General features: G+C 37.7%; 1 protein-coding gene across 4 annotated transcripts in view; it reads left to right on the top strand.

Moving 5' to 3' along the window:
• Positions 1-22,804, top strand: part of fubp1 (far upstream element (FUSE) binding protein 1) — a 45,606-nt gene extending 22,802 nt beyond the window's left edge. For 2 of the 4 annotated variants that reach the window (XM_039736053.1, XM_039736052.1), the window contains 10 exons: positions 1,543-1,643; positions 5,326-5,464; positions 5,814-5,974; positions 6,247-6,401; positions 7,060-7,139; positions 7,227-7,352; positions 10,535-10,624; positions 11,407-11,469; positions 22,027-22,178; positions 22,442-22,804. In XM_039736053.1, coding sequence (XP_039591987.1) covers positions 1,543-1,643; positions 5,326-5,464; positions 5,814-5,974; positions 6,247-6,401; positions 7,060-7,139; positions 7,227-7,352; positions 10,535-10,624; positions 11,407-11,469; positions 22,027-22,178; positions 22,442-22,450 — 1,076 coding nt within the window. In that variant the 3' untranslated portion in view covers positions 22,451-22,804. The remainder of the gene's footprint in view (positions 1-1,542; positions 1,644-5,325; positions 5,465-5,813; positions 5,975-6,246; positions 6,402-7,059; positions 7,140-7,226; positions 7,353-10,534; positions 10,625-11,406; positions 11,470-22,026; positions 22,179-22,441) is intronic. The other 2 variants (XM_039736055.1, XM_039736054.1) reach the window with 1 other exon arrangement.
• The last annotated feature ends 216 nt before the right edge of the window (positions 22,805-23,020 follow it).

The following is a 23,020-nucleotide window of genomic DNA, read 5'->3' as shown; positions in this document are numbered from 1 at the left end:
TGTCCATAGTTGTTTTACATTTAAAACAAATAAACAACAAAAACACTACATTAACAGTTTTACCTTATACTATATCTTACTGTTTTTTTGTAGTAGTGTAAGATTTGTTTTTAGATCCCCATCATTGGACTTAAGTTCCAGAAACCGGTTGCTTTTACTTGAATAGCTTCCTTTGTGATTGAAATGTATGAAAAATGCATGAAAATGGATGTGTGTACGTTATGTTGAGTCTTAGTGTATGTAGAATTCTTCAGAAGTAGAAGCTGTTTAAAAAAAAAAAAATTTTTTTGCAGTCCATCTCATTACACTTTTCGGAAATAATTGGGTAGTGGAATTTCTGCTTGACTGTGTGAACTCAATGCAATTTTCTTTTTATAAATAGTATTGCACACTTTTACAAATACACAAGACTTCCAGTTACAAGTTTCACATTTTTAGTTTAGGCAGCTAAATATCATAGTGATCCGTATTAGGGCTAACCATTTATTTTATTAAATCATTTAATTTGTATTAACATTATTAAGGCAGTATTAAAAAAAAAAATAAATAAAATTCAAGCAAAAATTGGTAGCGTTAAACAGTCAAATAAACCTTGTATATTCCAGCAGTTGAAAAATTATCAGGCTACGAATCGCCTGTTTTGATTAATTTGTCATGTGTGCAGTTTAAACTTTAAGGCATAGAAGATGAGGGTTGTTTTTCTAATGAATGAGCTTGTTTCAAGGAAAGGCTGTAACTTTGTTGCCTGTGTGTGATATGAATATGAAAGATTTCATTTTACATTAGTTTGTTAAATATCTAAAGTTATCAAAATGATGGTGGTAGTTCAGAGTGGTTGCACAAAAAGTTCATCACTAAATACAGAAATACCCAGCTGAATATAACAAATAGGGGAAACCATGGACAAAAATAGGGGGAAAAAACCATGGAGCAAAGACAAAGCCTGTCCTCAAGTGACAGCTTTGGCGTGTTGACGGCCCCATCCCACTGTTTTAACAGGCCACCATACAAGGTGTGCTTCCTATTCCTATTAGAAAGCCTGGTTATGTGAGGAACTTTTGTCTAGGGGCCTGTAGAAGAACATACCAGAGCTGTCTTATTGCGCCCGGTTACCCTGCTGCAGTGCTTAGGCAACTGTTAGGAGAAGAAGCAGGCTGTCTATACCACAGAGCTATTGTAGTACAGGAAGGAGGAGCTAATTTAACAGCAAGTCACTACGAAGAAGAGGGGTGTTTATATAAAAAAAAAAAAAAAAAAAGGTTATTGTGGACCAAAGTACAGAAATGTCTGCCCAGAGAGTAGTAAAAAAAATAACCCTTTTTTCCTTAACTGAAGTGAGAGTAGACTTGTTTCTAGGTTTTCTGTTTTTGTTCCTGCTTTCCTTTAACTTCCTGTTTTTTCTTCTCTTTATCTTTGTTTTTCTAGTTTGACTAAGTAATTTTTTGTACAAGTTTAGCTTAATTGTTTGCAATGTTGTTTTCTTCAAATAAAATACAAAAATAAATTTAAACATTGACAAAAAATGTTAACATTGCTTTTTAGATGATGGGACTACTCCAGAGAGAATAGCACAGATAATGGGTCCGCCAGAAAGATGTCAGCATGCCGCTGAAATTATTACAGACCTCCTTAGAAGTGTACAGGTTTGAATACTGAAAACCTTACTTTGTTTATTTAAGAATGTTTAAATAGAATACAGTGGAACCTCGGTTTGCGAGCATAATTCGTTCTGGAAACGTGCTCGCAATCCAAAGCACTCTTATATCAAAGCGAATTTCCCCATAAGAAATAATGGAAACTCAGATGATTCGTTCCACAACCCAAAACTATTCATATAAAAATGATTAATACAAAATATAAAGTAAAAGTACATAAAACAAACTAACCTGCACTTTACCTTTAAAAAGATTCATGGCTGGTGTGAGTGAGCTTCTAATCTCATGTGGGATTCCAACCAACAGGACGACACGCGGATGAGCATCCCAAAGCAATCGCAGTCTCCCAGCACTGTAGCCGTTCGTCGTATAAGCGCATCCAAAAAGATCAGACATGCTATAAGCACCTGCCATCAATGGGTGGTACAAGGAACATTATAAAGATCCCGCTACAATAAATAACAGCGCTGTTGCTGTTTCAAGCTGAAGGCGGCTGGTGGTGTTAAAGTACCGAGACTCAGCTTCGTGTTTTGGGGCGCAAGATGGCAACTCGCACTTCACAGCACACACACACAGTCACAATGCTTTAGTAAACCGTATACGCTCGTATGGATGTTGACTATATGAGTGAGGCACTCAGACTGAGAATAGGAGACAATTGCCCTCAAGAGAAGAGAGAGACGCGCTGCGCACGAGCAAGAGAGATAAGGAGAGGGGGAGAGAGACAGAGAGACGCACGGGAGAGATATAAGAAAGAGAGAGAAGTGTGAGAGAAGAACCATCAGCTCAGTTGTGATCACATGACGCTCAGCAGACAGTGTATCCATACTGCTCGTATTGCAAGACATCGCTCGTTTATCAAGTCAAAATTTATTAAATTTTGCTCATCTTGCAAAACACTCGTAAACCGAGGTTCCACTGTATTGTCAAATTTGATCAACGTGGCAAATTTTAAATTGTAATTTTTTTAAACCTGTAATTTAACTCTTTTAGGGCGGGTGTCGACTTTTGTCGACAGGAGGGGCTGAGGCGGATGTCGACAAAAGTCGACATCCAGGGATAGAGGGCGACAATCAGCTGTTAATGGCGACAAAACCCATTGTCACGTCACAGGCATTCCCTCTCTGCTTGGAGGACTGTTAATCTCGTTGGCTCAGCAACTAATCCTTGCGTGTGCGCGAGTTGCGATATGTAAACAAATAGAAACAAAGGCAAGATGGCATCAACATCTCATGCGGGAGCGAAGCGAGTTCAAAAAAGAAAATACTCGGCCGAAGAAACTTTGCGCATTATCGCGGAGTCGGACTCTGATTTGTCAGATTCCGATTTCTTTGATAGTGATCAGGAGATCGAGGAAGAAATTGCGGAGCAGGCATCAGCCGATCGGAGACCAGCCGATGCCACCGCAGCTGCTCGGCTGGCAGCTGAGCGCATTCGCGCTGTCGGTGCACCTACGGCAAGGTTCGCTTGGGAGGAATACCCAGACATTGATCCTTGGGAGCCGAACTGGCTACCGGACTTTACTAAAAGGCATGGCTTGCAGCTGGACACCACCGATCACACGCCGCTGGACTATTTCAGGCTGTTTTTTCCTGAGGCAGTTTTTCATCTGATAGCGGATGAGACGAACAGGTACGCAGAGCAATTTTTTGAATCGCGGGAGGCGCTTGCTCCGCATTCTCGTTTTTCGAAGTGGAAACCCACAACCAAAGACGAGATCAAGGGCTTTGTGGCATTGCAGATAGAGATGGGACTGGACTGGCGATATAATTTCAGGGAGCACTGGTCCAAACGTACTTTGTCACCTGGTGGCTTTGGACAGGTTATGCCCCGTGATCGGTACGTGCTGCTGCAAAGCTTCATTCACTTTTGTGATAACAAGAAGCAAATCCCGAGGGTGAGCAGGGCTATAACCCGATGTATAAAGTTCAGCCCCTGCTTGACATAGTGGAGCCAACTTATAAACAATTTTATCAGCCTGGCGTGATTTGTCTGTGGATGAGTCCATGATAAAATATAAGGGACGGCTTTTTTTCCGTCAATATATGCCAGATAAGCCCACCAAGTATGGCATCAAGGATTTTGTATTGGCTGAAGCAAGCACTGGTTTCTGCCTAAAAGTAATTACTTACACTGGTAAGCATTCTTTTCAGAGGGAGAACTGTCCTTTGACAACTCAGGTTGTGCTGGAGCTGCTTCAGGGCTATGAACATTTTGGACATGTTGTGTACATGGACAATTTTTATAGTTCACCAGAATTGTTCATAGAGCTACAGAGCAGGGGAATTGGAGCTTGTGGCACAGTGAGGGTGAGCAGGAGACACATGCCTTTACAGTTGAAGCCAGAGAGGCTGAAAATGAAAAAAGGTGACAATCCTGTTTTTATGCGGGCGGATAACTTGGTGGCATTGACATGGCATGATGTCAAACGGGTGACTTGTATTACTACAGTTCACACCAACAATTTGTGTGAGAAGGTAATTCGTTCTAAGGGAAACCCAGAAGGTAGAAAGCTGGACAAGCCTGTTGCACTTGAAGAGTACAACTGCAAAATGGCTGGAGTTGATCGACTGGATCAGATGCTGGGGTCATATGCTTATGGCCATAAGTCCACCAAGTGGTACCACACTGTGTACCATCGCATCCGTGAGATTGCACTCACAAATGGATATATATTATTCAAGCAGGCAAACAGTGACAGTACTATGACTGCGGCAGATTTCCGCAAGAAGGTGGTGGACAACTTGCTGGCAGAATATGTTGGAGTGCCTTTGGCAAAGCGAGGAAGGCCATTACAAAGAGCAGTGCCAGACAGGCTGACCGAGCGCCACTTTCCTGCAAATTATGAGGACAAAAAGTACAAGCCTGACTGTGTTCTGTGCAGCAATAGACTATTGAAAAAGAGGCACCAGTGCAACACATTGCAAGCAGTGCAACGTGGCAATGCACGCAATTGGATGCTTTGAGCGTTACCACACTTTGCAGGACTTTGCCTTGTGAAATTTACAATATGTGAAATAATAATATGTTAAATTATATAGTATGCAGGCTCATACAAAATGCAAAACAGTTATGTTGTTCAAAAATAAATATTTTTTGTTTCTTTGATAAGTTAAACAATTGTTTTGTGTTCTTTTTGTAAAAAAAAAGGTTTTTAGAAAAATATTCAGCCCTGGGAGAAAAGAAAAAAAAAAAAAATTAGCCCTAAAAGAGTTAAATAATTTGAGATTAGACTAAAAACTTGTTTGTTTTAAAACAAGTTAATTTCTCTGTCAACTTGCAAAGCACACTTTATATTAAACGGCATTTTCCCTTTTTGGATGTTCCTTTTTGAATTAGTTTTGTTTATTCTAGAATTGCTACTGTATATCAAGCAGTGAAATTTTAAGCAATTTAAGTAGATGCCTATAAAGCATCATTGTAAGGTTTGTTTACCATTTAACAAATGCAAGAATTGATAACAATTTTAAAATTTGTTTAGAAGCTTTAGACAGCTGTGTTATATGCATGCCAGTTAAATTGACTGTAAACAGTTAACTTCATATACTTAAGGCCAATGAACTTCCTGTATACCTGGTTTATTAAGTTATTCAGTACTTTTAAGGCGGCTGCTATGTCGCTTTGGAAGTTTAAGTAGTCTGTCTTTATCCCTTGCCCCTATGTGTTGCAGGCTGGAGGTCCACCTGGGCCTGGAGGCAGGGGTAGAGGAAGAGGAGGTCAGGGAAACTGGAACATGGGTCCTCCTGGAGGGCTGCAAGAATTCAATTTTACTGTTCCCTCTATGAAGACTGGGTTAATCATTGGCAAAGGTAAGCACATCCATTAAATGTTTGTTCTATTCAGTCGTACTTTGTCATGTCTGATTTAGTTACATTCAACCTAGAAATCTAATTTTCATTTGCAGTCACGTCTTGCTTTCTTTGAAGCTTACATATTCATTTCTAATGTGCTCTTCCAGTTGGGACTTAGGTTTCCTTGTGTACAGGTTAAGAAATAGTGTGGGTTTATTGGATTTTGCTCTGTTTCCCTCATAAGTGTGTCTCATTTACTCTTCATTAGATGTGATCTTGTTACTAAAATGGGAGAAATCATTTTGTTTTTGTGTTGTTAAAATCTGTTTTGTGCCTTGAAGTCATTGCATTTATTTTCTTCAATTAGGTGGTGAGACAATAAAAAGCATTAGTCAGCAATCTGGCGCAAGGATAGAGCTCCAGAGAAATCCTCCTCCAAATGCTGATCCCAACATCAAGATGTTCACAATACGTGGTTCACACCAACAGATTGATTTTGCCAGGCAGCTTGTTGAGGAAAAGATAGGAGTAAGTTGAACCGTATGCATAAATAGTAGTGCCAAACAGTTCAATTTTATCAAATAGGTAATTTTGCAGATGTACAAGACTAGTCTAATTCAAATTGGGTTTCCATTATAAAAGTTGATACTTCATAAATTATTTCTTACCAAACAAAACATAGCAGAAGTGTGTGTTAATAAATTACTAAACATATCTTTTAAGGAAATGTGCCAAAAGTAAACTTTGTTTTGCCTTTAAGTTAGATATAGAGGTTTCAACAGTTTTGTCTTTTGTTCTAGGGTCCTGTTAGTCCAATGGGTGGCCCTCATGGTCCTCCAGGTCCCCATGGAGGTCCAGGCCCTCATTGTCCTCCTGGTCCACCAGGACCTCCACCCCCACCGCCAATGGGACCTTACAATCCTGGGCCATACAATCAAGGACCTCCTGGTCCGCAGTAAGTAGGCAATGATATTAGTAGTCTGGGTGTATTGGTGTAGGGGTGTGTTTTTGTTTTTTGTGAGGATTTAAACCCCACATGGCGTCTGTTTGAATTCCTCACTTAACCTGCTTTTCTATTTGTGGTGCTGTTTCTTTAGTTGTGATGTTTGAGGCTTTGTTAAATGTTTTTCATACACAAGGTAAAAGTGTATGTGCCTTTTTTCAAAATGAATAACAAGCACACAACTGGTATGTGTAATTGGGGGAAAAAAAAACTGGTCTAGATGCAGTAAGGTCTAGCAGCTTGTTTTAAAAATCTTAGCAGTTTATCAAGGAAGGGTTTGGCTGTACAGTGTTTAAGAATTGGAGCAGTACTTTACTGTTGACTAATTTTTGAATGAATCATCTAAAGAGAGGTTTATATTACATTTTTTAAAATGTGTGTTGGTCCTTGTCCTTGCAGTAGTTGCATTTTAACATTGCATTTACAGTATGCATTTGTAACTGGAGGTCAGTATGCTTTGCATATGAATTTTGTTAGCTTTTGCCATTGTGTTTATTGCGACTTATTTGGTATAGTGAAATCTGTTACGTACTTTTTTAAAATGCATATCTGTAGATAGTTCACTTAAGTAGGGATTTTGTTGATGGAGGGATTTTCTTTTTACTTACAGTGGACCTCCCGCCCCATATCCTCCACAAGGTTGGGGTAATGGATATCCACACTGGCAGCCACAAGGACCACAAGACCCAAGTTAGTATAATGCTCAAAATCAAATAAAATGAATACATAACAGGACATTGCTGTTTATGACTTGCGTAACCTTTGTTTGTTTTGCAGGTAAAGCAGCCGCAGATGCTAATGCAGCAGCATGGGCAGCATATTATTCTCAGTATCAGCAGCAACCTCAACCACCAATACCTCCTCCAAATGCTGCTCCAGCCACCGGCCAAACAAATGGACAAAGTAAGTTATGTTTTATTAAATTTAGAAAGCACTGTTTAACATATATTGAATGGTCATATTATTAGGTTATACATTTCCTTCCCACCCTAACAATTCTGGTGGGTGGTGTCAAGATTTTATTTTTCTGTGTGTTTGAGTCACATCAGCTCACCTAGAATTTCTTGCACTATAGCATTAGGTATTTTGGGAGTGGGACGTAACAGAAAAGCAAGACAACAGTGTTTCTGTAGTTGGCACCAAGTGTTTGATGAAAGGAGGCACGAACATGACGTCTGCAGCATTATACACATTTTACAAAAAACGGTTGAATACAACACTGGAGCCAAAAGATATCTACAGTATTGTGATGTAAAAGTTAGTGTAACATATCATTGTCTGATGACCTATCAGACTATGGATAGTGGAGGATATGATGCACCAATATCTAATCTGAATACAGAAAATTGTTCTAATTGGTAAGAAAAAAACTGGAGAATGCTTGTGTGATTGAAGATCCATTACGTTGGGTCTATCGAGGCATAGTTGATGGCTAGTTTTTGTGGAACCTTTAAGTAGAGCAACATTTAAAATATTACAGGATTGCTGATACTGCTGTCACCGGTAAAGTAGTTATTCTAAGTAAAATTGTTGCAATATCGTTGAGCCATTTTGGAATTAATAAGTGCTGTCGTTGGGGAGCCTCTCCTTTTAGTCCATTTCCTAATTTAATTTGGGTGATTCTGAGTGCTTTTGGGTAAACAAAGTATATAGCTAGGTAAGTGGCTGCTGTTTGTCATTTGTATTTTAGAACACTAATAAATAAGCAGTGTTTTTTCAGTAAAGTTTTTTTCTTCACTATGTAACTTGATCTATCAATACATGCAAGAGGATTTCTATTTATTTTGATGTCTGTTGTACTTAAGTCTGTTTTTTTTTGTTTATAATTCTACATGTATAGCTTTGAAATAGTTCCCAACCAATGACAAATTACCGATGAATATTCCATCAATATTGCTTAAGTGTTTAAATTGTTTTTGTAGATTTTTAATTTTTTTTAGTCTGTGTGACAGATTAACTTTATGATGATGTTACATGAGTGTTTTAATTTAACATCTAAACAGGTTACTTTTGTTTGTTTTTATTAACACAAAGTACAGTGATACCTTCATTTCTCATGCACTCTTAAATGAAATCTGCAGGTGCCATGAGCCCAAGCAGCTAATATTAAATCAATTCTTATAATGATAACATAGCCCATGTTGACTTAAATATGAAGAATAAACATCACTGAACATCAAGGTGGTGTTATGCGTGTTCATCTAGCAATTAAATGAGGTAAGCATTTTTTTAAGGGGATTAATAACTGAATACATATACCGGTATATATGTATATATTCTGGGTTGTGGATGTATTAATGTAACTAATTCAAGCTGAAATGTTTATGTGAATATATCAGTAGTATATGACATGTACAGTTATTGTTGTACAGCCAGCATTTTGCTTACCATTGGCTTATCCTGCTTTATTACTTTTTTTAGCTTCAAAATGCATTCAATTTGTAGATTCAGACTGCTGAAGAAAAATTACTTGTTTGTTAGACTTGATAGCTTACTGGATGATTTATATTGGCATATTACTCGACTTACTAATTTTCATGAGTCTGATGCAAAGTTAACTTATTGGCAGATTTTAAAGACAAATGCATATAATCAGAGAGGAGAATAACCTAAGACAATAGGCTGGAAAACTAAATGAGTGATCATAACAATAGTGGCATTTGAGTTCATTTTAATTACATAAATGACATTAGTGACACTTGTAAATCATTAAATCCTGAGAATAAATCTTTGGCTGCAGTAGAGTCCAGATTTTGTTCATGAGCTGACTGAAATGATTTGATTAATTCAGTGTCAGTGTCTGATAGCCGTAGCGTTGTTTTTTTTTTTTTACATCTGCAGTTGTCTGCTTGTGTAATCTCAATTGGTTGCAACACGTTGTTAGTGAACACGCTGGTTTGGCAGCCTTTCAAGCAGTTTGTACAAGGGACAGCATGAAGAACAAACAAAGGGTGTAACTTAAAAAAAATCACTACATCTCTATGTAAAGTTAAACATGTGCTTTGTAAGAGTGTGCAACATGAAAATCTCTTTACACACCAAGAAAGTAACGATCGTTTGACAAATTAAAATTGACATCCAGCAAGGTATTTTGGGAGACTTATTATTTGTATCAAAAGTAATTCATTCACTCCAGACCTAAAGTAACAGGTGAAAACTCTTATGAAAGCATTGGATTTAATTTACTTTTTGGAGAAAACTGCCAGTTTGAAAACCTGCTATTAGGTTGACGACACAGGTTGATTGCAGTTATTGACAAAAATTATCTTATCAAGCAAACACTTTTGAAAGTTAATGGACTGGGTATTTTAAAAATCAGACTGAATTATATCCTATTAAGCACTTTCATAAGTTAACATATAGTTGAATAGGTGTAATGCTTGCCTACAAACTGAGTACTGCAAGTGCCCAACCAAGCAATCACTGTGGTATACAGAGTTAAATGAGTCATTTGAGAGCAAACGTTGTATAGTTTTTACTAGATAAACGCCTGACCTCTGAAAGAATGTTACTGAGTCAAAACTTTGTGCACACCTGGAGTAGGCTGTGCAGTGCCATTTTGGTAGGAGTGAAGACAATGGGGGGGGAAAGTAGAAAAAAACATGGAATATAGCATTTTAACTAGACCGTTGTGAATGTCAACTATAATAAGAAATGAATGAAAAAAAAATGCCAGTCCTAGGGAAGATGAATGAATGCAGGCAAAGTTTAATGTATTTTTAAGTACATGAATTGCTTATCAGGTATATTGTTACTTTTTGTCGTTATGCATATCAGACAAGAGGAGTGGCTTTTCAAGCTGATGACTTGTGCCCCATGATTTCTGGGCTGGGATAAATTACAGCTGTTCTGTGAACCTGCCCTGGTAGACGCGAGTTTGAAAGATGAGTGGAATATTGGTACAGGTTCAGCCAATACAAGTGCATTTTTAGAGACAAATATCAGCCTAATTATCATGCTAGTTAAAAATTACACTCACTAACCATTAATACCATTTGGATTTTATGTTAAAGCAGTGCAAGTCAAAGGTTTAAATGCCTTAATTATCAGAGTATGAATGTACCTTTTGTTTTTTTTCTTTGCAGCAGCAACAGCAGCTGGTGACCAACAGAATCCAGCTCAGAGTGGGCAGGCAGATTATACAAAAGCCTGGGAGGAATATTACAAGAAATTGGGTATGTTTTTAAAAAACTCTTTAAGCATATTGGCAGGTGTGAGCATTTTAATGAATGTATTTAAACATCAAAATTATGAAATAGCTTAACCCTAGACACCATAGCAAATGTCTTAAAGGGTTGTAGGTTTCTTGGCTCCTGGCTAACTACATGAGTTGAACAGGCTGTCTCTCAGAGAACTTCTCCAGTAAACGTGCATACACCCAATTTAATCTGTATTTGTACAGAACAAATCATTTTCACCGTTAACAAAGGCCATACTCCTACTGTTAGCTTACTTAGTACAGTACAGAATTTGTGACTTGATGTGATGAAGTATGCAGGCAAATAAGTTTTCCCACCTACTGTTTGTAATAGGTTGGTTTGGTCAGCCTTTGTCTTTTTAGAATGGTAATTGAAGTGGCTGTGTTTTGACTTTCCCTTTATATTTTATATCATTTTAACTGGGTAGCAGGGATAGATGAATTTAGTCATTAATACTACTGCACATGAGTAAGGAAGTCTTCCTGTTACTCATACATGGTTACTTTTGTCCATCCGCACATATGAGCTACTTAATATTCTTAACATAACAATACTAAGAGGACTCAGATGTTACAAAATTTAGTTTTTTAATTTTTTAAAAGTATGCATTTTTAGTATTGTTTAAGACCTTCTTATTCCTCTTAAGTTCTCTTATAATTTTCTCTTAGAAAATTATGAAATTAGGACTATTTTGATAAAACAAAAATAGTGGTAATGTGTTTTTAACATCTTGTTGCTAAAATACTACTTAATTTTAGGTCAGCAAGGTCAACAGCAGCAAGACTACACAAAAGCATGGGAAGAGTACTATAAAAAGCAAGGTAATTGTAGTTATTTTATGCATTGCAAGTATTTCAGCTTCACTTCTCAGTACTCTTCAAATTTTATTTTTAAAGTACTTGTATACAGTTGGTTTTTAAAGGATGACCTTCGTGTATATAACTTTTTTTTTTACATAGCTATTGATAGGTTTAATAGTCCTTAACATTTTTTAAAATTGCCTGATTTTTATTGTAAAATCTTCTGGTGTTAAGCCACATTAAACAAAAGTATGTTTATTACAATAAACGCCTTCCAGATCAAGGGCAAAAGCAAAATGGAAGATGAATTTGCTGTATTTATAAGGTAAATAACTTTAAAATAGACATGGATAGTTTCTTGGCGTTTGCCACATGTGAGAGCTACATTTCTTTAGGTACATTATGTTATTTCATTAACGTCAGTATTATAGCTGTTACGCTTTACAGTATTGTTCAACGGCACCTTCTGTGCAAGTTTAAGAAATACAGATGAACAGATGTAATCACATGGACATGCCCTAGCAAATTATATTTGTTGAAGGGACAGCTTGTAGATTTGAACTACGTAAAGAAATTGTTTTGTTTTGACAGCCTATCTTAAATTTTTTGACAACCTTGTTTTGTGCAAGTGCAGTGGTTAGTCTCTAAAAACTTGATCCAATCTTTAAATTGGGTTTCATTGTATAATAGCTCATTAAGATGGCTTTTAGGCATGTCAGTAATTTGAAAACTTATAAAATTTTATATAAAATAGGTTAATATGTGTTTTAATCATAAATGTAAATTTGTATTTATTAAACAAGTATATGTACATTTATGCAGAATAATACTTCAGTTTTTTCAGAGAAATTTATCTGAAGACCTTGTATTTAGATAAAAGCAGATGTTCAGAAAATGTAATGTCATTTTTACTACTACGTTATCACTTGATTATTTGGTAATGAAAAGTTAATAACTGCAATTTGCTTAGAACTATTGAATTGAATTTTGAGTGTGTGGTATAGTGCTGGTTGTGTCCTGGACTTCAGAGTGAGATTTTGTATTCATTCTAACAAACAGATTTTCATTATTTGAAAGCTTTCAATCAGATATGCATTTTCTGTGGTTTATCCATACAAAGTGGTATACATAGTAGATTCTAGGTATGTTGGCACATATCAATATACACTGTGTGCACAATTAGGCAAGTTGTATTTCTGAGGATTCATTTTAATATGGAAGAAGTACAGTGCTATCAGTCAATCCAAAATGTTGTTAAACCTGAATGTTTTACAAAGGAAATGTGAGTGTGATCATCAGTGGAATACATATGTGTGCACAATTAGGCAACTATTAGTGTGCAGAATTATTACGCAACTAAAGGAAAAATGAAAAATTAGCCATTTCACTTGTTTGTTTTCATCTGTTACAGTGAGAATAAAACAACTCAAAATTTACAAATAAACATTTCTGACATTTAAAAAAAAAATCGGTGACCAATATCCAATATAGCCAACCTTCTTTTCAGTAACGTTCATAAGCTTTCCATTCAGTTCCTGTCAGTTTCTTGATCTGTTGATGATCAACTTTTTGTGGAGCAGTGACTACAGCCTCCCAGACGCTGTTCAGAGAGGTATACTGTTTTCCTTCCCCATAAAGGGTTTAGGTCAGATGAGGAAGGGGGCCATTTGATTATTCTTTAAGGCCTTTACTGGCTAGCCGTACAGTGGAGTACTTCAATGAAAGAGATGGAGCATTGGTCTGCATAAAAATCATGGTCGTCTTGAACGATGTAGACTTTCTTCAAACAGTGATACAGGAAAAAAGTGTCTTCTAAAAACTGGCAGTAGGTTTGGGAGTTGATTTTGAGTTCATCTTAAATGCGAAAAGGTCCAACTAGCTCATCTTTAAAAATACCAGCCCATACCTGTACCCCACCTCCACCTTGCTGTCGAAGTTGAGCTCTGTGCACACCCGTTACTGATCCACGAGCCCATCCATCTGGTCCGTCAAGAGTCGCTCATCTCCTCAGTCCATAAAACCTTAGAACAAAATTTGTCTTCAGATATTTCTTGGTCCAGTCTTGACGTTTCAACTTATGTTTTTTGCTCAGTGGTGGTCGGGTTTCAGCCCTCCTTACCTTGGCCATATCTCGTGAACACTGAACACCATGTACTTCTGGGCACTCCAGATAGGCTGCAGTTCTGGAATATGACAGCACTGGAGGATAATGGGTTCCTGGCAGCTTCACGTTTTGATATTTCTCAAATCTTTGGCAGCTAATTTTGCGTCTCTTTTTATAACACGTTTCTTGCGACCCTGCACCAAAATGTTTGGTTCTGTGATCACGCCCCAATATCTTGCTGCATCCCTCTGAAAGACTTTAAAATTTTTGACTTTTCAGAGTCAAATAACTTTTTTGGCCCATTTTGCCTGAGGAAAACTAACTGCCTAATTTTGCACACCTTGATATAGGGTGTTGATCTCCTTAGGCCACATCCTCCCTCATTACACAAATACACATCACCTGATATGCTTAAATCCAATAAGCATTCAAGTTTATACAGCTTGGAGTTGGAATATACACATAAAAATGATGATACGGTCAAAATACTCACTTGCCTAATTGTGCACACAGTGTATAACACCAGCAACCATTAGGGTAATGCTTACATTTTTGGGATTGTGGTATAATAGGCAGTGCAGTGTTTCCTGTTGCAATTTACATTGAATTCATAATGTACCTTGATATCGATTTTGTGCAGTTTTCATTTGGCATCTTTGTTTTTGAGGTGATTTAGGCTTTTCTAGTTTAACACCCTATCTGTGAAATATTTCCATTCTAGTGCAGAACAGCCAACTTGTGTTGTGTCCACCGCATAGAATGCATACACTTGCTTTATCATTTGAGCCAGAAAAAATGCTGTTAGTGTTTATTTTGCAGTAATAAAATTTTATTAATTTTTTTGTTTAATACAGCTGCAGAGACTAAGAAAAATACTTCTGTTAAAGTATGTGGTTAACAGTGTTGAATATTATAATAAGCTGACATTTTCTGTGACCTGCATGGACATATCAAGACATACCATTCAGAGAATCTGTTACTTTGCTGGGAGGCAGCATGTTTACAGAGTCGGTCAACATTGTTCTATCATTAGTGTGTTTTGTGGAAACCACTATGTAATCCTGCCTATCCATGTACTGTGTGCATATCCCATCTTTTAGTTATCTCCAGAATTCTTTCCAGGCATACTACTGTCCATATATAGATATAGTTGGTATTAAGAAAGATTTAAGAAAAATGCAACATTTCTTACACAGCTTAGCCCAAGAAAGAATTGGAAACACTCTGTGATAAGTATTTTGATTAGTCTAGTGGATAATAACTTGAAAACCAAGAATTATTAATAGATGTATTCGGTTCAAAGGATGCTTCCAGCAGGATGTATGAAGATATACCTCCATCCTTATACCCCCAAATAAGTAATTCAGATGGACCATTTAACAGTTACTAGAGGAGAGAAGAAAAATCTGTATAGGATATTACTGCATAAGATTTCCTTATGGCAGATTATCACCACACTCTGAAGTATCTGAATGATTTTACATCTCCTTTTTTTTAAATGTATACAAACTGGTATAAATGTGCGCGTGTATGTATCTATATAGCAGGGAAAATAATCTCAGTGAATATATTTCTAATGGGGCTATTGACATGAAATTTTCAGATGTTGTTACCAACCCAAGTAATCCACACATACAAAGAAATTAAAACAAACAAGTCCATAAATTGTGTAATTTAAGTAGAGTGGCACAGGGAAAAAGTATTGAACACACTTACTGAAATGTATTTAATACTTAGGGGAAATGCCTTTGTTGATAATGACAGCTTCAAGATGCCTTCCGTATGGAGAAACTAGTCAAATGCATTGCTCAGGTGTGATTTTTGGCCCATTATTCCACCCAAACTGTCTTCAAATCTTGAAGGTTTCGTGTGCCCCTTCTATGAGCTCTGATCTTCAGTTCTTTCCATAGGTTTTTAATTGGATTCAAGTTGAGTAACTGACTGGGTCATTCTAGCAGCTTTCTTTTTCTAAAACCAGTTAAGAGTTTCTTTGGCTGTGTGTTCGGGATCATTGTCTTGTTAAAATAGCCACCCTTGTTTCATTTTCAGTATCCTGGTAGATGGCAGCAAATTCTTATCAAGAATTTCCTGGTACATTTCTTCATTCATCCTTCCTTCAATTATGTGAAGTCTGCCAGTACCATATGCTGATAAACAGCATGTGTTTGGGGTGATGTGCAGTGCCATTTCTCCTCCAAACATGGCGTGCGCAATGACATCCAAAGAGTTCAATTTTGGTCTCATCTAACTAGACTATATTCTTCCAGTATTTCATTGACTTGTCCAAATGTTTTGTAGCAAACTTTAAACGTGTTCCGATATGCTTTTTCTTCAGCAGTATTGCATTGCGAGCTGCATAGAGACCACCGTGGTGGTTGAGTGTATTATTGGTTTTCTTTGAAACGACTGTACCTGTTAATTCCAGGTCTTTCTGGAACTCTCCATGAGTGGCTCTTGGACAACTCTTCTGATTTATTCTTTTGAATTCTCCCTCCAAAATCTTGGGTGGAGCACCTTGTCGTGGCCGGTTTATGGTGAAGTGATGTTCTTTCCACTTCTGGATTGTGGCCCCAGGAGTACTTACTGGAACATTCAGAAGTTTAGAAATCCGTCTGTAACCAAATGCCATCAGTATGTTTTACAACAGTAAAGTTGTGAAGGTCTTCTTTGCTTTTACCCATCATGAGATGCTTCTTAATGTGACACCTTGGTAAAGGGGGAAACCTTTTTATAGGCCATCAGGACTAAACAAGCTGATATTCATTTGCACTGGTAGGAGGCAGGATTGCTTTCTAAATACTGACAGATTTCAGCTGGTTTCTTGGCTTTACTTGCCTTTTTGCATCTCCTTTTCTTCTTGTGTTCAATAGCTTTTCCCTGTGTCATTCCACTTTATGGCACAAAACTTATGGACTGTTGATTTTTGTATGTGTAGATTACTTGGGTTGTTACCAACATCTGCTGAAAATTTTAATGTCAATAGCCACATTAGAAATACAAATTTATTAGAAAAGTGATGATGTATTCGATATTTGCCTCGATGTGTGTATGTATATATGTGTGTATATATTGTTTTTTATGTGGCAAAATAACATGTACGTGAAACTCCAAGATTTATTTCCCCGCTTAAATGCATATTTAAATGTTTTGCTTTCATTTTTGTTATATAGCTGCATGCTGCGATAGCTCCCTAGTTTGGAATAAGTTCTTTTGTAATTGCGCCGTTTTAAGTAACCGAAAACTATATAGATATATTAAAAGGCGATATCCCTCCCATAGTGATACGGCAGTAAAAATCACATAAGAGAAAATAACTTGGCTTTCTCTACTGATGATTTATGCGGCATTACAGATGGGAAGCCTATAGCAAGACAATACCAAGGTGGGATCTTGATTCAGTCTGCCACTTTTCGTCGCTGCGCTGGAAGGCTTTTCAGGACGGATGACTATATCACACATTCGTCCATCGCCTTCAAAGTATTTGGCTGCTGTCCAAGTCTTTTTATACTGTCTTCTCCACGTGCAGGCCCTTACTTAGGTAGCTTGTCCATTTCCAATCAATGAAAGAAGATTTTGTGCTGACTGTTAACAGAGGACAAAATAGTATACACCTGTCTTTAGGCTGACTATACATTCCTCAAGCTGTCTGTCTGTCTTGTCCTATGCTTGGCCCAGCACTTCTAAATGCTGAGAGCCCTTGTGTGTGAACTTTGGCCTGGCCTGTGCATGTGCATGTGAATGGATTTATACCATTTTTGTACAGAGCACAGTGACATTAAACTTCTATATTCTTATTACATACAATTTCTCTGCATCTGTTTTCAAACATGAACAATACAACCCAGGGTTATAGGGAATGGGAGTGTTTCTGGGTGGTGCAAGGCACAAAGAAAAGTGAAATCCATTCCATCATAAGGATGCACCCTTACATACAGTAGAACCTCGGTTCACGACCATAATTCGTTCCAAAACTCAAGTCGTAAACCGATTTGGTCGTGAACCGAAGCAATTTCCCCCATAGGATTGTATGTAAATACAATTAATCCGTTCCAGACCATACAAAATGTATGTAAATATATATTTTCAAGTTTTTAAACACAAATATAGTTAGCTAAACCATAGAATGCACAGCATAATAGTAAACTAAATGTAAAAACATTGAATAACACTGAGAAAACCTTGAACAGAGAAAGCTAACACTGCAGTAGTTTGCGCTATAGCGCTACCAACCGCTGGCTAAAAGCACTTTTTTTAATGAGTTTTAAGCACAGGGGGGAAAAAAATGAACATTTGAAAAAATCTAATTTAAACCACCAAGAAAAATAACATTGCAACAATGCACGCTACGAACCTATCACTGGAAACAGAAGTGAAAATAAAATCAAGCCCAGTGCATTCTTTAACTGCCTTCCTACCTTAATGTGTCCAGCTCTCTCTCGGCTGCCTCTGTGTGTGTGTGTGTGTCCCTGCCTCTCTGTGTGTGTGTGTCCCTGCCTCTCTGTGTGTGTGTCCCTGCCTCTCTGTGTGTGTGTGTCCCTGCCTCTGTGTGTGTGTGTGTGTGTGTGTGTCCCTGCCTCTGTGTGTGTGTGTGTGTCCCTGCCTCTGTGTCACGCTCTCGCTCGCTGCACAGGGAGAGACTGAACATGTACAAACTGAAAGGGAAACTGGCTTGTTCGTATACCGAGTGTGTGGTCGTGAACTGAGGCAAAAGTTTGACAAACTTTTTGGTTGTAAACAGAGTTGTACGTGTACTGAGACGTTCGTGAACTGAGGTTCCACTGTACTTGTTTATAAGGGTGCCACAGAGAGTAGCAAATGAACTTAACAATGAAGTTCTGCTTAGTTCTGTGCAGACTATACTCTAATTTCAGAGATGAGTGTCCACAGAGATTGTGCTATTATTAAATATTAAATAGGAATAGGCAGCTACAGAAAGACCACAAATATGCATGAGAATTCTGAACACATTGTGGTTATTTGCTCAGCTTTTTAAATACTATAGGGTTGTCTGTTTTATACAAAATATTGGTCTCCAGTGAAAACGCACACATTGAGAGTGTTGCTGACGCAGCGACACTGCTAGCCTTGTAGTGTGCCCGAGAGCATGTCACAAGAATACTTCCAAATGGGCCCAGTTCCATAAGTTCAGGTCAGTGTATTTTTAAGTTTAATGGCTAAATGTACATTTGAAACCAGCAAAGTTATGTTACAAAAGACACCACAGAATTTTTCAAACCAGCGGTTCGGAGAGGAAAAAACTTGGACGCTGTGTAACATGTAAATAACAATGCAATGATTTGTAAATCTCATAGACCCATATTCACAATAAACATAGACAACATATCAAATGCTAAAAGTGAGACATTTTACTGTGTCATGAAAAATATTAGCTTCTTTTGAATTTGAAGGCAGCAACATGTCTCAAAGTTGGTATTGGGTTTTTTTTTTAAAAAGCTGAAAAAGTGGTACTAAGACACCTGGAGCAACACTTTGCAACTAATTAGGTTAATTGGCATCAGATCAGTACCATGGCTAGATATAAAGAATGTCTTAGAGGGGCAGAGTCCCTTAGAAGTAAAGACGGGCAGATGGCCAGTCTGCCAAGAAACTGCATCTACAAATTGTGGAACAATTTCCGAATGCTCCTCAACGTAATATTGTGATGACTTTGAATATGTTGCCATCTACAGTAAATAATATCAAAAGATGGTGAGAATCTGGATAAAGCTCTGTGCATAAGTGTCAAGGCCAAAGGTGAATATTGGATTACTGTGAACTTAGGGCCCTCAGGTGGCACTGCATTAAATGCAGGCATTATTCTGTCATAGAAGTCACTGCATGGGCTCAGGAACACTACCTGTGAACACAGTTCACTGTACCATCCACAAATCAGGTTAAAGCTTTATTGTGCAAAGATGAAACCATATGTAAATCTGGTCCAGAAATGCCACCATCTTCTCTGCGCCAAAGCTTGTTTTAAATGGACTGTGGCAAAGTGAAAAACTGTTGTGTTCAGATGAATCTCAATTTTTTATTTTTTGGTATACCTGGATGCCGCATCCTCCAGCTCTCAGGTCAAAAGCCTGCATCTCTGTTGGTATGGGAGTGCATTAGTGCTTGTGGAATTAGCAGCTTGCAAATCTGGAAAGGCACCATCAATGCTTAAATGTTCAGATCAACATGCGCGCCAATCCAGACTACATCTTTTTTTAGGGAAGGCCTTGCCTATTTCAGCAAAGCAATGCTAAACCGCATACTGCATTTCTTACAAGAGCATGGCTTCATAGTTGAAGAGTCTGGGTGCTAAACTGGCCTGCATGCAATCCAGACCTTTCACTAATTGAAAACATTTGGCTAATTGTGAAACAAACACATACGATGGACGACCCAGGACTTTTGAGCAACTAGAATCCTGTATCAGACAAGAATGGGGCAACATTCCACTCCCAAAAGTCCAACAGGTCTTATTTACCTGATGTTGGTGAACTGTTGTTACAAGAGGGAACGCTACACAATGGTGGTCGTTTCTACCTTTGAGATGTTGCTGCCATCAGATTCAAAATGACCTTATTCTTACGATTAGACATTTTCCCAGTTTAACCATTTGATATGTTTTCTGTGTTCTGTTGTGAATAAAATATGCATTTGTGAGATTTGCAAATCATTGAATTCTGTTTTTACATTTTATACGTTTTGGAATGGGGTTATTTTCTGAATTCATTCATTACATTTCAGATTAGTTTACACTTTGTTTAAATTTGAACTTAAGTAATTTTGTTTATAATTTTTGAGATAATTTCATGCTTCAAAAAGTGCTCAGCACACATTAGCTGCAGGGCTGCAAAGAAGGTGTTGCCCCCACCTGATATATTGTATATTTGTCACAGTGAATGGCTTCAGATCTTGAAATGGAATAAATGTGTAACAACATTTCTAAATTGCTACTAAAATGCTTTTAAGTAATAGTTACCCAATATATTTATTGCTTATGTGTAAAGAGAATTTCCTGCATAGTTTTAGTCAACAGCTGACCAGTTAATTGATAGAGTTGGCTAAATTAACACAGTCAGACTTGATTGCAGCTAGTCCTGCTGAATCTAAACATGTCCATATATACTCAGCAAAAAAAGAAACGTGTCCTGACTTTCAACTGTTTTTACTTTCAGTAAACTTAATGTGTAAATATTTGTATGAACACTAAAAGAGTCAACACCATAAGACAAACTAAAAATGTTTCACAATGTGTCCCTGAATGAAGGGAGGCTCAAAATCAAAAGTACCAGTCAGTACCTGGTGTGGCCACCAGCTGCTTGAAGACTGCAGTGCATCTCCTTCTCATGGACTGGACCAGATTTGTCAGTTCTTGCTGTGAGATGTTACCCCACTCTTCCACCAAGGCACCTGCAAGTTCCTGGACGTTTCTGGGGGGAATGGCCCTAGCCCTCACCCTGTGATCCAACAGGTCCCAGACGTGCTCAATTCCTTCGACGATAAACACAAATCCGTCCATCACCCCTGGTGAGACAAAACCGTGACTCATCAGTGGAGAGCACTTTTTGCCACTCCTGTCTGGTCCAGCAAAGGTGGGTTTGTGCCCATAGGCGGCGTTGTTGCTGGTGATGTCTGGTAAGGACCTGCCTTACAACAGGCCTACAAGCCCTCAGTCCAGCCTCTCTCAGCTTATTGCGGACAGTCTGAGCACTGATGGAGGGATTGTGTGTTCCTGGTGTGACTCGGGCAGTTGTTGTGGCCATCCTGTACCTGTCACGCAGGTGTGATATTCGAATGTACCGATCCTGTGCAGGTGGTGTTACACGTGGTCTTCCACTGCGAGGATGGTAGACAAGTCTCTTTAGTGTCCTGCGTTTTTAGAACTGTGACCTTCAATGCCTACTTTCTGTAAGCTGTTAAGGTCTTAACGACCATTCCACAGGTGTATGTTAATTAATTGATTATGGTTAATTGAACATGCATGGAAAACATTTTTTTAAACCCTTTACAATGAAGATCTGTAAAGTTATTTGGATTTTTAAAACATTATTGTTGAAATACACAGTCCTGAAAAAGGGACGTTTTCTTTTTTTGCTGAGTATATATGGACCCTTAATCATGAGAGTAAAGTAGTTTGTTCTGTAAGAATATCAGTTGCTAAGAGTTAGGTTTATAATCCTTTATTGGTTGCTATTACTAAATCTGAGTTCACCACATCTTTCTGTTAAAAAAGCTAAACTATAATGGCCACTTAAATTTTGTGTCGTGGCTCTCTGGTCCTTATAAAAGATTGTAAAGTATTACTTTATTCTATACCATGTCAGAGTGGGGTTTCTTTAAAAAGCCTTATACTGTTTAAAATTATTAGATCCATAAAACTTGGCCAGAAGTGTCTACTTCACATTACTCACTAAATAAAAATAGTATTTTTAAATATTCCAAGCAAACCTTCACTGAATATCACCCAACCCCGTGTGTTTTAGGTCAGCCAGCACCTGCCGCTGCATCTCAAACGGGTGGGCAACCAGACTATAGTGCTGCATGGGCGGAATACTACAGACAACAGGCTGCATACTATGGACAGGCAAGCCCCCAGGGGATGCCTCCACATCCTCCTGCTCCACAACCACAACAGGTATATGCAGTTTAAAGTGTTAGCTTGGATTTGATAATGTTACTTAATATTTTTAGACTTTTTGTGTGTGTGTGTTTTGGGTGGTAAATAAAGTAAATATTCAAATGCATGCTTAGACATTTGCTTAAGATTTCCCCCCCTTCAGGTTGGGCAAAGCATGAGGAGCAGGCATCGCACTAACTACCATTTTCTTCCTATGCAGGCTTTTCACAAGTCTTGAATGACTTCTTTTTGTTAACTTTATATGTATTTCTTCTGCACAGGGCCAGTAATGTGAAGTGGACATAAAGTATTTGCTTCGTTGTCGAAAAAACCTTTGTTAAATATATGGATGCAGCCGCCTTGATGAAGATCTTAATTTGTTTGGTTTAAAAACAGTGTTTAAAACTGTTAGTAAGAGTAACCGTGACAGAGGCGATTTCTTGTATAAATTGAACGGTTTGTTTTTAGTATGTGGTTCATAGATTGGACATTCCAGTTCATGTATTTCAACTCTTTGTGGTATATTCTTATGTTTATAAACTGTAGAAATGTTCATGTATATCATCTCAGTTTTAAAATGCCTGTTTTGTGTTTTGCAATAAACTAAATGAAACCTCCTGTGTTGGTAAGTTCGGTCAAAGTAATAATCCTCTTGCAAGTTACTTTATGGATACATAGCAAATATGTTTAAGTGGGTGGGTGGCAATATAAGGATTTTTAATAAGTCAAGGTATCTATTGTCCATTAGAAATATTGACCCAGATTGCTTAGTAGGTTTGAAGGTGTGCAGCACTAATTCTACCAGCTTTGTCTTATGTGGCTTTTTCTACAAATAAAATTACACATGCGTTTTTTATATA

This window comes from Polypterus senegalus, chromosome 14, assembly GCF_016835505.1.
Source record: "Polypterus senegalus isolate Bchr_013 chromosome 14, ASM1683550v1, whole genome shotgun sequence".
Classification (NCBI taxonomy): Eukaryota; Metazoa; Chordata; class Cladistia; order Polypteriformes; family Polypteridae; genus Polypterus; species Polypterus senegalus.
Note: the sequence above shows the minus strand (reverse complement) of the source record. Positions and strands in the feature narration are given on the sequence as shown.